The sequence below is a fragment of the Homalodisca vitripennis genome, chromosome 4 (genome assembly GCF_021130785.1).
Source record: "Homalodisca vitripennis isolate AUS2020 chromosome 4, UT_GWSS_2.1, whole genome shotgun sequence".
NCBI classification, from domain to species: domain Eukaryota; kingdom Metazoa; phylum Arthropoda; class Insecta; order Hemiptera; family Cicadellidae; genus Homalodisca; species Homalodisca vitripennis.
This window is the reverse complement of record NC_060210.1, coordinates 181,621,178-181,637,939: the sequence shown is the minus strand read 5'-3', so window position 1 is coordinate 181,637,939 and position 16,762 is coordinate 181,621,178. Positions and strand designations below refer to the sequence as shown.

Here is a 16,762-nt window from a genome sequence, read left to right as displayed (position 1 = left end):
TGAGTACACCCTATCCTGGAACCAAAATATAATATGAACTCATTTTGCTAGTGGTTTTAAAATTATATCGAATGAATAAAAGTAATAATTTTGATCAATAGGCCTATTAATCTAAAATAAAGTTTTATTGGCCTAATAGATACGATTAAATATACTTCAATGAGAGCTATAATTTTGAATGTTTTCAATCAACAGAATAGTATGAAAATACAATATTGTGGCTTGATATTGCCGTTAAAACATACCTCCCAATTTATTTGTGAAATTACTCCTGTAAATGGTATTAACTGTTATAATCATTAAAGATCGATTTTGTAAACACGGAAACTCTAAAATAATCTAGTATGGTTTGAATTAAAGAGACCTTATTGACTGCCAATGTAATAAACGTATCATCAATGTATAAATTAATAAATAGTAATAAATGTATCACTAATTAATTAGTAAAACTAGAAAACCAGCCATCTAGTATCCAATATCTATTATAATAAGATGATGATTACTGTTGTAATAAGATTAAATTATATAAAATTTAGTGTTTTCCAAAGCTTGCTTGAATAAAACACACCGTGTAGTGGATATGGGAAAGAAATAAATTTGTGAAAGTGAGCATTTACTGGTTTGAAAGTATCCTGACATTTACTTATTTTTTTTACATTTTATGTAATTTTATGCATTTTTTTGGTATTTTTATAGGTTTATTTTGGATACTTGAAATAAATTTAGCTCAATCCAGTTGTATTCGTTTATATAGATCTATGCAAACTTTCACAACAATCGCAACTCTGTATTCTTATAGACTAGCAGTACTGTCTGTATATGTACTTATTCAAGCATAGCTGTTGGAATTGAAATTTTGATTTAATTTGAAAATATGCCATTTGAACAATTGTTTTACATTAATTACATATGTGACTATTAGAAGTATTACCAAATATAAACGAATTTAAGTGTTGATATTCAATATTTCATATGTTTGCAATATAAAAGTTTATCAGTACCAATGTAAACAAAATAAATTTTGAAATGTAATTACTTTTGTTATGATGCCAATTCCCCATTTTTATTAGTTATATACTCGTATATATGTCTATTAAAATATGGCCGAAAACTTTCCCAAATAAATCATTCATAATTAATATGTTTGTAATGCAAAATGAAAGGTTTTTTAATATTAATTTCAACAAAATAATTTTGAAATGTAAGCCAATTCTCCATTGTCGGCGTGGTGTCGGCAGCGTTGGAAACTAATTATATCGATTATTGTATTATAATCAAAGTAATGAAATACATAAAGATCGTAAGTATGGCTAAATAATTTAATTGCTGGCAGGAGATAATTGTTAAATACTAACAACACGGCAATTTAAAAGGCAAACTAATTAATGCTTCGCGATAATAATAATCTGTTGATAATAAAATATTCTTTAAAATAAATAGATTGATATTACCTTGTTTAGTAATAAGTGTAGAACATATTCAATTTAGAAAAGTTATATAATGTCGAATGATTTGTTTTAGGTTCTATTAAAAAAAAATTTATTTAAGATTTGGAAATGAAGTATTAAGAATTTAGTTAACCAAGGATTTTGAAAACAGATGTAAAATAATTTGATTCAATAAAATTTATAGTTTTCGCTCTGCTACCAATTGTGACGATTTGGGATGGATTTTTTGGAAGCAACGTGTCACCGCGCAGGACTAGGCTTGTACCCGCCTGCACGATGAAGACCGTGGAGCGACCATAATCCTAATTACACAATATTCTCCTGCCAGCTTTGATAAGAATTTTAAGTTGTAATTTAAGGACCAAACACTAAAAGTAAATCGTAAAACAATTCAATAACCGCCAAAGATAATCTACACTTACCGACACCAACAGCACGCCGACCTCCCCATCACGACAAAGCCCGCCCCGACATACTAACAATTTAGAATTTACAATTACCCCCCTATAATTTTCCGGCACCTAACCCCCCCCTGATTATTAAATCAATCCATAGTGTAACACAAAATTCTTAAAATAAATAATAAAACTAAGACTTGCGACAGGTAATATCTCCGTCACCGCCACTCGCCGATCAGACGTCCTCACTCTACCCTGACTCAATCTAGACTCCTCGTTATCACACCACCGGTCCTCCATCCGCACGCGGCTTATCAGTAAGACCGGTTCTAATCGTTAATTCGGCGGTCTGGTAAATGTGGTGGGCAATCACCACAAGCATCTCGATAAAGAAAAATACCCTACCTCGATATCAGTTATATCCACTAATAACAAATAGTAGATAGGGACAGAGTGGCCTCCTTTTTGTTGAGATCACTTCCTTTTGGGGGGCAGAAAACAAGAACCGATTGTCATAATGACATGTAATTTTGCAGTAACTCAAATAAAGTCTGTTCTGATAATGTTTGTCCAATGCATTATTCGCATAATTTACAAAATTAATTTTATAAATTACTTACTTAGAGTCTCAATTTAATCTGTTAATGATGGGATATGTAAATCAGTTACACTGTTTTTGGATTCTCTTGAGTTTTCCTTAATTTTGGAGGAACCCCAATATGTTTTAGTGCACGGTTTACATCTGTTAACAACTGGTTTTATTATGTGTAATTTAGCTGGGCCATGTTTATTTTTCAAGTTTGCAGATTTGCAAATGATACACTAGGTGTTTTAGTTGGATGTTGTACCTTTTGGATATCTGAAGATAAAAGTAAGACATTATGTACAATTTTTGTAATATTTTCAATTTTGTGTAATCCAGGAATAAATTGTGCAATATATTTTGAATGTGAGTCGAATCTACTTGGTTGACTTTTGGTTTGTTTGATTGAATTTTCTAATTTTTGTTTATGAAATTAATTTTTTTTAAATGTTTAAATTGTAAATGTGTATGTATATTATCTGTGTGGAATATTAAATGTTGATATTATTACTACTATGGCTTTAGTTTACGATCATGAATTATATTTCATACATACATATATTTCCCAGGTATTATACAAAATGTTTAATGTAGATCATTTATGTAGTGTTGGGAAAATTACTTGAACATATATAGATGTGTGATAGTAGCCTATAGTAGCAGTTTTACTAATTTTATTTATGAATATTTTTGGCTAAAACTTATAGCATGATATAGTAGATTACAATAGCTTAAAAAGTAAATGTTCAATTATCCAAGTCACAGGGTTAACCAAGATACTTCTTACTCTCAGTTAATAATCTTTTAGGAAGCATTTACAAAATTACAATGCAGATACAAGGTGTGTTTTTGATGTATGGTGGTGTGGAACACTGTGGCGCTCTGCTGAGTTGACTCTGGATGTTGTTAGTTCAAGCAATAATGTTGCGGGTTAAAATTCGCCCGTTTTAGTTGGGTGGGAGGTCACATAATTTATTGTATAAATAAACAATTTTTACTAATCAGTATTGTTTTGTTCTGTCAAATATATTTAATTGCAATCCCTGTATTATCAGATGTTTTCTGTATCTGGTTCTGTTTAGCTCAGTTAATCATAATTATACTGTACATATAGAAATTACACCAATAAAAAATGTTTAAATAATGTGTTTTATATTTTATGAAAGAAAATTTTGTGAGAGAATTCTGTAAATAAAAATATAATATAAAGTTATGTATTTGTATACTTCTGTTTACAAATTAATTTTTAATTTTTTGTAAGTTATAAAATATCTGATTAATCACTTTTATAACTTACAAGGTACTGTACATTGCAGTAAAATTTTCACCGTTGTTTAAAGGGTAGTTACTTTTTGGAATGATTAAGTTGGGGAAATTAACATTTCAAAACAGTGGTTCCTTCTGCTAATACTGATACACTTTTATTAACCAGGACCTATACCTTTTATTAAGGTATGTAAATGAAAAGTATCCTATCTTGTCAGAGTCTCAGCTACATATTTTTCCAGAGGTTAGTCCTAAAATTGCCGCCCTTTTCCCCCAATCAACTCTGGAAATTTAAAAATGTACTTTAATTCTGCTTATAAAGCTTGTAAATAAGCCAGAAGTAATTAATAATAATTACAATATTCATGGTGTCTAGTACCAATAATAGCATTGATGTTTATAACTTGTTTATTAGGAAGATGAGGACAAACCAAAAGAATTTTATCAATAAAACAATTTTATATCTGCAGTTGAAAATACATACATTTAGAAAAAATTTTAATAATAAATTACAATATTAATATTACTTACTTGTCAGTCTTGGAAAGGAAATGCATGGTATGACATGACAGATTTATCATAGGTGTGTTCTCAATAGTAGTAATAATAAATAACAATAATTATTAATTATTTTTTATGAATTTTTAGGTAAAAAATAACATTGCCAACTTATTTGTTAAGTTTATCAATGAAGGAAAGGCTACAATACGTTTCAAGGAACCACAACACGATCTTGCTATAAAATGTGATTCTATACAGCTAAAAGGATTTTTAAGAACTCTAAAACTGGGTTTGGATGGGAATTACGTAAGTCAGTTATCAACAATTCCAAGTACCCAGTCTATACAAAACAAAAGTTTGAAACCTATTAAAACAAAACTTAAAATAACATCCAAAGAAGAGTATCCAGTTTTGGAGGGGTTTCCTCGGACATTAGAATATTTGCAAGTAAGTATCCTTATTCATTATTTTATTAATCCTATCTTAAATGCTGTAACAATAGCGGTGTTGTTCAAAATCAATCTTTGCTCAGCATTTCACAATTTAATACAATCAGTTCAATCATGGTGAGCTAACAAGAGATAAATTGAATTAAATCCTAGACAGTCATTAATGTTTTTGATAGTTATCTGATATTTATTCTTTTCTTGATGAAACGAATTTAGATTTCTGATTAGAAGTTACAGAAATAAAATATTTATCATTTTTTACTCTGGATATTTAAAGTGTTATAAGAGTCCTCAGTACGATACTTTCTCTTTGCACCAGTCTCATGGAGGATTTCAGTGCTCCCTAAAATGTAACTTTGTAAGTTATTGACAGAGACAGCCTATTGATGTAAAGTTTTTTTATTATATGAAACAGGTATGTTTAAAAAAATCTTTTGTATGATAAATGAAAATCGAATATAGTTGTAGTTCTTAAGGTATCTTCTTTAAAGGATGTGAGACAATAGTTGGTTGATCAGTATGTAGAAGTTTTTGCACATAACGTACTAAAAGGTTAACAAGTTTTAGTCCTGTATACACAAGTATTTAGTTTTAAAATGTGGTTTTACAAATCTCAAATTTCGAACAGCACATGAAGAATGAACTGAATATTACTAATTTTGCTAGTAATAAATGATGTGAAATGAAAGTAAGGCAAGAATCTGATCTCAAAAACTGAAAAATAAAGCTGTACAATTTTACATTATTTGGGCAAATATAATTGTATGGAAATTAATTAAGTTTAACACATTTTACAAAATATTTGTATTTTGTCCCCCTGACACTAAAAATCAACTTTTTAGGTTTTAAAAGTTACTATAGGTTTTGTATTTATATAGTATTAACATTTTGCACACTGTTAAACAGCTTGCTCATAGATGATCTTAATTTATGTGAAGTTTTCACTAAAGTACACCAGTGCCAGTACAATATTAGAAAGTGGAAGGTTATTAAAAATTTAGTTACCGTGCTAGTGTTTCTGCTTTATGCCAATAAATTTGTTGTACTCAAGGTAATCATCTCATTTAAAAATAAATAGGCTACATTAATAAGTTTGAAGTAACGTTAAGTAAAATAACCAATTCTAATCCAGGTGAGTGTTTATGCTTTCTTACTGGAATTCTTAGATCTAAGTCTTATTTTTATGTATTGATACTTGCATTACAACAGCGTTTTTTTTTTTTATAAAATTTAAAATGTACATGCTTAAAAAATTTTATTTTTACATAAAATTGAGGTATATATCATTGAGGCAATCAGTCACCTTATCACTGAAATGAATCGGAGCACTATCATGCATAAACAACATATCTTCTCTTGTTCCAAGTTGAGCATCACAATAGATCTAGCAAAGTTCTTTCCAAAAATTGTAGGTAAATGTTTCTATTAAGACGGGTTGGAAGAATATGTGGCCCAGCAGGTCATCTCCACACCACACATTTAAACCAAACTGCTGCTGCTGATACCAAATCACAGGTTCGTGAGGATTCTCTAGTTCCCAGGTATGTATGTTATTTTCCTCACGCTCGTCTCTGAACTTCCATCAACAATTCACAAAATGTTTTCTTCTATTTCATGGTTTAGTCCAACGGATCTTTCTTTAATAGTGGTTACAAACGAATCTGTCTCTTTAAAATGACGATGTATGCTAAACACATATCAGCGTACTGGTCATTGCTGTACATAGCCATCTTTTAAATAACTACTACTGTAATGGAATAAATAGTGTCAGTGAATGCTAATCAAAGCCAAATTAAAAAGAACAGTTACAAAAGGTTGTAACGTTGTAATTAAACAATTTTTAATACTATTTTTATGCAAAAATTTCATCATTTTGTATTATTAACTAAAAAACAGCTGTTAATGATACAAAGACCAATATATAAAAAATAATTAGGACTTGGATCTAAGAATATGCTTTCATGTGTAAGATAGCAAAAACACTTAAAAACACTAAAATTGATGTAATTATTTTATTTTTCCAAACAAATTTGGTATTGATAGTTTTGTAATTATATTTGAAATAAATAATTGTTTTTTTTTAATTTTTAAGTAAGATTAACAGTTTTTGGGATATCAAATTTTGAAAACTCAAATTCCACCATTTTAAAATGTAAAATGATAATATATATTTACATTTTTTAATTGTCCCTTTAATTAGCTCATCATAAATACCAAATTTCATGTTTTTTGCTTCAGAGAGTTTTGAGATATAGACAGACACTAAACAAAGTGAGATAAGACATATTGCTCATATGAACATTTTTTTCTTGTTTTGTGTCATCTATCATATCCTGAAGTTGTCCCAACCTCTCACAAAACACCCTGTATATGAATGATTGGCTCTCAAGAGAGAGGTAGAGCTTAAATTCTGCTTCGTGAAAAGAATGCAGTGATAAATATAAATACTATAGATAGTGGTTATCTTTAGGTGTTTAAAAGATTCTTTCACAGACAGTTACAAATTTAAATTTATCATAGTTCATATAGCTCTCTTTTGTCAAATTAATAATCTATCCATATTTTTAAGGGTGCTCCATAAATACTAATTCTAAAAGATATATGGGACTGAATGTGTGCAAAATAAACCATGTTTAAGGGTTTTAAATCCCAAACCTGTTAAACTGTGTATAAGGTACAGAGAAAGAAGGAACTTTTGCTATAATTTCGAAATTGATCCCAACACAATGCATTACCCATAATTCAATCCAAAAATGTTGTTTTTTTTTTTTACTTCCAATTCCATTCTTTCTAGTTTTGTATTCATTGATTTCTTTGGGATATTATATTTCTTGGTGAATTAGATAAAATTAGTTTTTGAACAATTTAGAAAATGGATTGGGACTAGAAAAAAACAATATTAATTTTACACACATGTTGAACTATCAGTACTTGTATTTGTGAATAACACAACTGGAATAACTTTATTTCAATCTAATTAGCGTCTTTTGCATAAAGGCAAATATATGTGTTATTACACAAGTTGTCAGATATTATTCCAGACAATCCCTTTGGAAAAATAAGGATGATAAAGGTTCTAGAATCGATTTGCGTGGAACTCCATGTTTGATTAAACTTAATTTTGATTGAATAGAAATTAACTGGTTTTGATTGTTTACACGACTCAGTTCCACAAACTGCAATTTACCTTCTGAATAGAAGTATTTGAAGTTTATGGTTGCTGTGCCAGGGAAATGGCCAGACCTGAAACCATGTTGTGCCATATCTAAGGGATTATTGTCTTCCAAGTGTTTTATTACACAAGAATACATTGGTTTTTCATAGATTTTGAATAAAAATGACAAGAGAGGGTCTGAAATTAGTAATTTCAGAAAAATTTACTTTTTTGTTGAGGGATTTTATTTTTCTTATTTTTAATTTTTCAAGGCATATACCAGTTATGAAGGCTGAATTAATTATATACATAAGAGATTTATTTAGCTAAGTAGCATCTGACATACTTTAAAACTACGATGAGAACACCGATCGTAGTCCATGGAGTATTTATCTTCAAAAGCCATTATTTTTTTATTTAGCTTTGCCTTACTGATAGGCTCACATCTGAATTTCTCTGCTCCATTAAACAATATCTGGAATTGTTGGAAATGTTGTTTCATTCTGTATTAATTTGAAAGAAATTGCATTATCCATAAGATTAATAAAATAATTAATTTATAGCGAAATATTAAAATTGAGCTTGTATAAACTTTATCTTTTACCTTTTATATATTAATGTTTCTTTTAAATGCATTTATTTCATTAATATTTTTATGAATTTCCAAGTACACTTTTTCTCGCATTATACACAAATTATTTACACACACTAGTTTTTAAGGGGCGTCCGGGGGCCATATGCTGCGCATGTTAAATTAGTCATTTTAAGGTACACATATCTCTAAAACCTTACGACGTAACCTAGTATAATTTTTTTTATTTTGTTATGTATGTCTTTTAGAGTATTTATGGCACAGGAATTTCTAAAATAACTTTATTTAGGTATTTTAACAAATTTTTCTAAAATTTACTTTTTTTGTTCGAAAATTTTGACTTTGCAACCATGTAGAATTGGTTTTAGGTTTTAAAACCAAATTTCCTGTGCTGTAAATATAAACCATGAAATTTTTAACAAAACAAAACAAAAACTATACTAATATCTCGAGTAGTTTGGAAGATATGGGTACCGAAGTGTAAAAAAACAAGTTTTTCGGGAATTTCATTTTTTCTAGACTATAACCTAAACAATAGTGACTCATGTATCTCAGTGCATTCCTGCTGCATAGGCTGGGTTATATGGATCCTCCTGCTGCTCATATATATCCTAAAGACGTCTTTTAGCTGCCTCCCGCTTCTGGTGACACTTCTTTTCAATCTCTTCCACCGCCTTTTGCGCCTTACTTATGCGCATCCTGTCGAATCGCTTCATAACATCAACACAGTTTTTGCCTGGCATTATACCTAATTTCTTGAGTACTTCACATTTAACAATGTTTCCTTTGTTGAAACAGGCAATGGCTTCATAAACACCAAACTCAAGGGTCTTTTTCATAATTAAAGTCGATTTTGGAATACTCGACCACACCACACTGTTTAGCGACTCGCCCGGAATTTGGGTCTGTCCATGAAGACATTTCGCCAGCAGCGTGGAATTAGCTAAGTGAAAATTTGTTTAACCTGTTCCATTACTACAGGGGCAATGTGGAAGTGTTCATTGTGGTCATATAGGCTGCTTTCTTCTGGATAGCATGTTGGTATTTGCACCACGTATCAACAGTTTTCGGACACAAACTAAGCGCTGGTTCTTTATTTGTTGAAATGAGATGGAAATACTCCGCCCAAACAGCCCTCTTCATATTTTCAAGACTGTCAAAATTTCTTCTAATGGCCAGCCCATAGTATAATTAAATTTCATTTATAGCCTCAAGAGTCAAACTACCTTTCCCCCCAATAGTTTTATCATCAGGAAGTGTAAACAACACAATTCACAAAGCAAATAACACAGAAACTTTGTTATAACAGATGACAACAAATGAGAAAGAACCATATGACAGTAAAGAACAAACAGTGTTACCAACACAACAAGTATGTGTAGCTTATATTATTACAACTATAGTATGTATAAACATACGTCCCTCGCCCTGACGCCCCTGCCAGCGAAAAACACAGTGCAGACCATTACAAATAAATTAATTACATAAGGTTGCACTCGTCCAAATTGTATGTATGATATGTCAAATTACTCGTAAGATTCCAAAAAATACAAAAATGTCAAAAAATAAAAATTGAAATTTTGGCCCAAAATGGACCCCGGACGCCCCTTAAATGCTAGTTTTAGTAGTTGTTATTGGTATGGGAAATCCTGAAGCAAGGAGCTACACACAAACGTACATCGCAATCTTTGCACTGGTAACACAATTCTCGGCGCATGTTATGCTTTCGAGAAAACTACACATCTCAATGTAAGTCAATCATACTCACACGATCTAGCGGTAAAACAGTAAGCTACATAGCCTTATTTATTTCTCAGTTTTTTTCTGCTAGTCTCGTAGTCACCCATCACAGATCAAAATAAACAGATAATGTATGAGAAAATAACTCATTAGAGACTCTTTTTTCAATCGTGTCAGTGACAAATTAACTCGACAAAAGCCATTAGGTGTTAATGAGTTCTGATATTTATTACTTATTTTTTACTTTTTATTCCAGATTAACAATGCAAACGTGAGGACATTGGATAACCGAATACTGAGACTTCGCAATCTCTGTGTTTTATACCTGGAGAACAATGAATTGACGACTTTGCCTGAACAATTAGGTTCATCTTTACCGAAATTGACAGAAATGCATTTAAGAGATAACAGTTTAGGACTTGGCGGAAACTGGAAATGGATTGTCAATGGAAACTTACAGAAACAACTAAAGCTACTAGATTTGCGATCAAATAAAGTAAGTGGATGTTTGTGATCCAACAGAGGAAGCTTAAGAAAGGAGCAGTCCCTCATTTACTTGTAACTAATTAATTAATTGGTGACTGACTCACTGGAGAATTAATAAATATGTATTATACTATTGATTGTGTGCTTTGACAGTACCAACTGAAGAAACAATGTACCAATGATCAATATAAACAATCGCACAGTTTCATATACATTAAGTAGATGATTTCTATGAGTAATGAAACTCTCATTTTTATTAGTTATTGAAAAAAAATCTCAAACGCTTTTTAATTTGATGTTAAAAAGTAAGCACTTAACAAAAAAACTAAAAAGTGTATGGATGAGTATTAATCATATTTAAAAAAATGTGACATAACTCATAATTATATGGCTGAAAATAAACTTTCTATCCCTATAAGTTATGAAAAATAGAACACTATTTTTTAGATAACTAAATATAACACATATATATATATATATATATATATTGACTACTCTGGACTTTCAGATATATGATTGATTGTTTTGTGTACAGTGTTCTGTTATTAAGTTTGACTTTGGTAAGTTCATCACCATTTCTTGATATTTGCTTTTTTTTTGCAAAAAAAAAAAAACAAAGCTTGCATAAGTTTTTTGACACCTGACAAAGAATTAATTCCAGCCTTGAAACTTAGTTCTATTTTATGTAATATATAATGAAGGTAATCTATTTTATGTAATATATAATGAAGTTAATCTATTTTATGTAATATATAATGAAGGTAATCTATTTTATGTAATATATAATGAAGGTAATCTATTTTATGTAATATATAATGAAGGTAATCATCCAACAAAGTCCTGTTTTATATTTGTTAACTGATTCTATTAAATGTTGATTATTTTCTTTTTCTTTCAGATAAGTGTTCTTCCTGATAAGCTGGTAAAGCTTGCCAATCTTGTAACTTTAAATGTAGATGACAACCGTTTGGAAAGTCTTCCCAATGCATTAGGGTACATGAGGAGTTTAAGGTAATGAATGAAAGTTTGTAAAAAGTTTGTTTTACACACACACATTTATTTATTATTTATCATTTCAAACAAAAAAGTCATATAAACATAGGTCAAGAAATGTCTCATTTAGCTGCCGGCCACCATTTTGTAAAGTTTTAAAACAATGACGTATTATCTGTAAAACTAGGTATGCTAAAGAAACCAAATTTGGCATATGGGATTGGATGGATAAGAGGAAAATTTCAAAAAATAATTGCATTATTTTCTTTAATATTGACAAAATGGTGTCTGTTGGAATTTTTTAAGTCAAATAACAAAAAACCAGCACAGTCATAAAATTTAACAGACACCAAATAATTGACCAATTTCATTAAATTTCCAACAGTACTTTTTCCAACAAAATCCACCAATGCGTAAGCGAGCAGGACCACTTTAAAGGTACACTTGTACAAGCAGGGAGCAGCAAACAAGTGATACCGCTCAACTGTGATATGTTGGGTGCTCCCGGCAAGTGGTTATGCTCGCTTATACGTTGACGGATTATGTTGCAAAAAGTACTGTTGGATTTGTTATAAAAATTGCAAAGTATTTGTGTCTTGTAAAATTACTAGACAATTTTAAAAGACGGTAACAATATTTAAACAGTAGATGTTGTAGTTCTCTAGTATTTGAACACTGCTATAAAACTTTATTTACTGGAAAAAAAATGTAAATACATCATATGGCAAGATATCTCAAAAAAGATTTCATCTGTAAATTTTGGATTTTCCATAAAAGTTTATTTCTACATAGATAAGAATGAGTTTTATAATGGTGCATGTCCAACCATGGAAATAGGCTAGTGTCATTTATGCCTACAACTTAGTATGCTACACAATTTATCTTTTTTCTGCCGGGAGGATGTAAATATTTCTTTTCTTCTTAGATACAAGTTCCGTATTGAAGAATCTTATATGAGAAAACACTACAGCTAGTTGTTTTGCTAGGCTCTTTACTGTGGGACTTTCAATTTATTCTTTACAATAGTTAAAATAGTAACTGAGGTATCTCACTGAATAATTACAATTTGTAGTAAGCATATTCTTCATACTGTTTATCTATACTAATAAGCAAATTTTTTTACGTTTAATTGGTGTTTATATTTATAAGTTATTTTGTTTTGTTTTTAGGTTTTTCACTGCAAGTAAAAATCAGATAAGTTATCTGCCAGGAAGTATAAAATTGTTGAGACTAGAATGCCTTGATCTCAGCCATTATGTTTTTTGTGAAAAACTGAATAAGAAGGTGACTGCCAAAGATTTCCTATTTGTACCTCCTTTAGTAGACATTGCTGCTGCGTGTGTCATAACTAAGAGGTAAATAAACTTGGAACTGTGTTTAAAATTATATAATAATTAGTTTAACCCTTTAAGAGCCAGGACCAAATATGAGATGTTACAAAATTTTTTCACATCTCATATCCCCTTGTGACTAGTCAAAAGTGCCAGGCTAAAATTGGTAATTGTGCAGTCTCTTAGATTAAAATTTATAATTTTTCATAAAAATTAGAGAATGACCTAAAAGTTGCACCAAATTACTTGTATAGATATATAAACAGATGATTGTAGGATCCATTAACAGTTTCAATACAGTTAAAAACACTATTTACCAAGAAATATTTACACAATTTATTTGAAATTTATTTACACTTTTTCTATTTACAAATGTGCTATTTACAATTTCACTTCCGTGAGATCGCAAATTGTCAGTTATTGTAACTACTACACACAATAGCTAAGCACGTAACAACTAACACTACTAATATTTATAACCAAAAAATAAAATAATGAAGAAGAATCCTGCATACAATAGTACGATTACACTAAAGCATAAAGAATTAAGAAGAAAAGATCGAGTCAGCTGATAATGTCATGTGACAATTACAAAATAAAAATGCATAGACCTCCAAAATAAAAATGATATTCATATTAATTATCAACGAATATACCAGGGAATAAAAAAACATAAAACTTTAATCATTTGACGTCGTATTTATTAAAAAAAACAATGAATATCAAGGAGACTATATATTGCCACCTGGCGCTTTTCGCATATGTCACCGACTGCAATATTTTGCCGCCTGGCACTTTTGAGACGCGATCTATGGCGGCAATATATTGCCGCCTGGCCCAGAAAGGGTTAAGAAAAACTTCACTGTGCTTTATATGAGCAAGCAATTATTGATGAAGTAAACTTGTTAGTGTGGTTGAAGTCACACTGTGCTGTGGTTCAAATACAGTTTCTAATATCTAGTTTCCCCAAGTTGTTTGCATCTTTTATTGTAGATCAATATCAGAATTTTGTAAACATGAATCACATGTTGGTATAGATAAATTGCTCACAAAGACATCTGCGCAGAAGCAAATATCTGAGCAGCTGAGCAGCTGCGCACAGGAGGGGTCCCCCTCCAGTGGTGGGGAGTGGGAAAAGCATCTCCTTGTCTCTGTTCTATTACAACTCTGTAGCTCTGTGTATTACTTGTATCACTTGGCTTTGGTTTTAATAATTATATAATTTAATAATAATTATATTAGGTTTAACAGCCTTTATTAAAAGAATTTAAATTGTTATTATAATACAAATAAAATAAATTAAACAGAAAATACATTTTTTAATTCATAAAATATACATATTTAGGTGCATTGAGCAAATGAATTATTCAAGTTTGGTTTTTGTTTACACCACAATTCATAGTTTTTATGTCATTTAATGGGTTGTAAGTCTTAGGATGTCATTTCAGAATTTTAATTTAGGCTAGATAGAAAATTTTGGACTCAACAATTATTTGTTTTAATTTACCCTGAGCCTGGATGATCATCCAACAAACAAATTATACGTATTCCAATATTTTTATGAAAACATTATATTTTGTGCAAAAAAAGTTTCTAATGGATTGTGGCCATATGTATGTGGTTTTTGTAACAAATGCTATGTATCGGTTATTATTTATGAGGATTGTTTGAGAAAAGTTTTCATATCAATTAGTTTAGTTTATGAGAGAATTCAGATTTCTCACTGCTGGATTGATTTCATGCAATCTTATTATAAAATTTGGCTTTACTTTTATTATTTTTTACTATATTTTTTTTTCAGAAATCAGTCTTTACAATTTAAAAATCTCAATTTCAACACCAGTAAAGTTTGTACAGTAGATCTTCCAGCTTGTATTAGTATGGGAGCCCAAGCGGGGATTTTGCGTGTTTTTTTTTGTTCTCTTAGGACAAGAAGCTTATAAATTGCACTTAGTCCTGTAAGAACCTTTGCGCTGCTGCCGGAGTGACAGGATATTCAGGATGGGTAAGGTTAGGGAGTAGGGGCCGCCTCATATCGAGATACATGGGGAAAAATTAGGGCACTACATCTCAAAGTCATGTCTCCCCAGAAGGGGAAGCCAGCTCTTAACCAGCCTCTCCAGTCAAAGTAGGCAGTGGGTGGCACACCCATGTTGAGGTTAACAAGAACCTCTGAGGTTGGGGAACAAACCCCACCAACTCCAACAGTCATCTCCCACAGTAGACTAGACCTATCGAATTGCCCATGATTCCCAGAAATTTCGTCATTTGCGGTTAGTGATGTGCCGCTCCTGGACATCCATAAGGTTGCCCAGATTGAAGTGACACACCGGTTTTTGCTGTGACCAGTGGTGGGTTAAACTGGAAGGTATAAACCAGCCAGAAGTGATCCCTGCTGGGTTGATTTTGCGTGTTACTCAAGCGCGTCAGAAAATCGTATGGGGAGAAACCTTGTACAACATATAAAACCCCTAATATAGAGGCATAATGAACAAAGTTCATTAACAAAAAAGGGTGAAGTTTGGGATAAGTTTATAGTGTTATATCAATAAATGATAGAATTGTACATATTTATGTACATTGTTTTATTACATCCAAAATTTCTAATTGTCAGATTACCAATGTTCTTCCATATAATTGTCAGATTATCATTTAGATGACTACTACATCAAGTTGAACCATCTGTATAAAAGTCATGTGCTCGTGTATTTCAAGGTCGCATTTTTTACATCTTCAAAAATCTGTCATGACTTTTGGTCACGCCCAAATTGTTCGAAATTTGAATGGGACACTCTTTTGAGTTCACGTAACATTTCCTCTGAATATCTGACATGCTCGAATAACTTTTTTCTTTTTTTTCCTACCTCTTTGTACAACGTTCTGTTCCCTACTAGTCAGATTAATATCTCTTGCTTATCAGAAAGACATAGCACGTCATATACACTATGAATGTCTGACACGCTTGAATATTTCCATGTGACTGTTTTTTTTTTCCATTTTTAAAAATTTGTACCTGCACACCTCCCCACTAAAAGGCAAACTTGGACCTAATCTTCACAATCCAATAGATCCGCTTTAAAAACTGTAAATTTAGCATCTCAGGCTCCCCTACTATATGATTTGTTAGACATTTATATTTTAAGTTAAGACACAATCTTATAATCATGTTATTAGTTATTTTATTACTTTTTGATATGTTGCCTTGTTACAGACTTTACTTCAGTGAAGCGACGCTACCACAAACGTTAATAGATCACTTGGAAAGTGCTTCATTTTGTGTTTGTGGCAAACCATGTTTCTCCCAACAACCTGAGAGTTACATTCCGTACCGTGGCCTATGTGATTGTATCATAACTACTGTTAATCGTCGTGATTTTAAAATATCAGTAAGATACTGTAGTTTCCAGTGCTACTCAAAAGAAGAACGTTTATTTTTTCCGCAGTACTAATTTCAAGGAAAAGATTTTAATCACTCAATGTGTAAATATACTCATTTTAATTAAAGTGTATGGTTTAAATTATACCCAAAATTATATACACATGGCAAATAATGAATGTCCATAGAAATAATTATCATTTACTAGCAGTTACTCGTTGATTCGCACTATTTTGAATTAATTATATTTCCGACACCAATGTTGAGTTTGCCTTGTTGCCACAATCAAGAAAATTTGTAAAAAATGTATATGTATTGCCATTGTAATTTACTCTGGTCAGTATTGTTTGTTCCAAAGTTGATTTTGCCATGTTTCTTGATCATTTACACATACACACACACCATGGACGCACACAGATCTGAGAAGCTACTTCTGTCAAAAGAA

At 30.9% G+C, this 16,762-nt stretch overlaps 1 protein-coding gene across 2 annotated transcripts in view; it reads left to right on the top strand.

Annotated features, from left to right (window-relative positions):
• The window catches only part of LOC124360729 (leucine-rich repeat protein 1-like), a 29,995-nt gene extending 13,550 nt beyond the window's left edge, over positions 1-16,445 (top strand). Inside the window, exons 2-6 of one of the 2 annotated variants that reach the window (XM_046814579.1) lie at positions 4,344-4,643; positions 10,388-10,627; positions 11,516-11,628; positions 12,780-12,965; positions 16,153-16,445. In XM_046814579.1, coding sequence (XP_046670535.1) covers positions 4,344-4,643; positions 10,388-10,627; positions 11,516-11,628; positions 12,780-12,965; positions 16,153-16,390 — 1,077 coding nt within the window. In that variant the 3' untranslated portion in view covers positions 16,391-16,445. The remainder of the gene's footprint in view (positions 1-4,343; positions 4,644-10,387; positions 10,628-11,515; positions 11,629-12,779; positions 12,966-16,152) is intronic. The other variant, XM_046814581.1, reaches the window with a different exon arrangement.
• Positions 16,446-16,762: the final 317 nt, after the last annotated feature.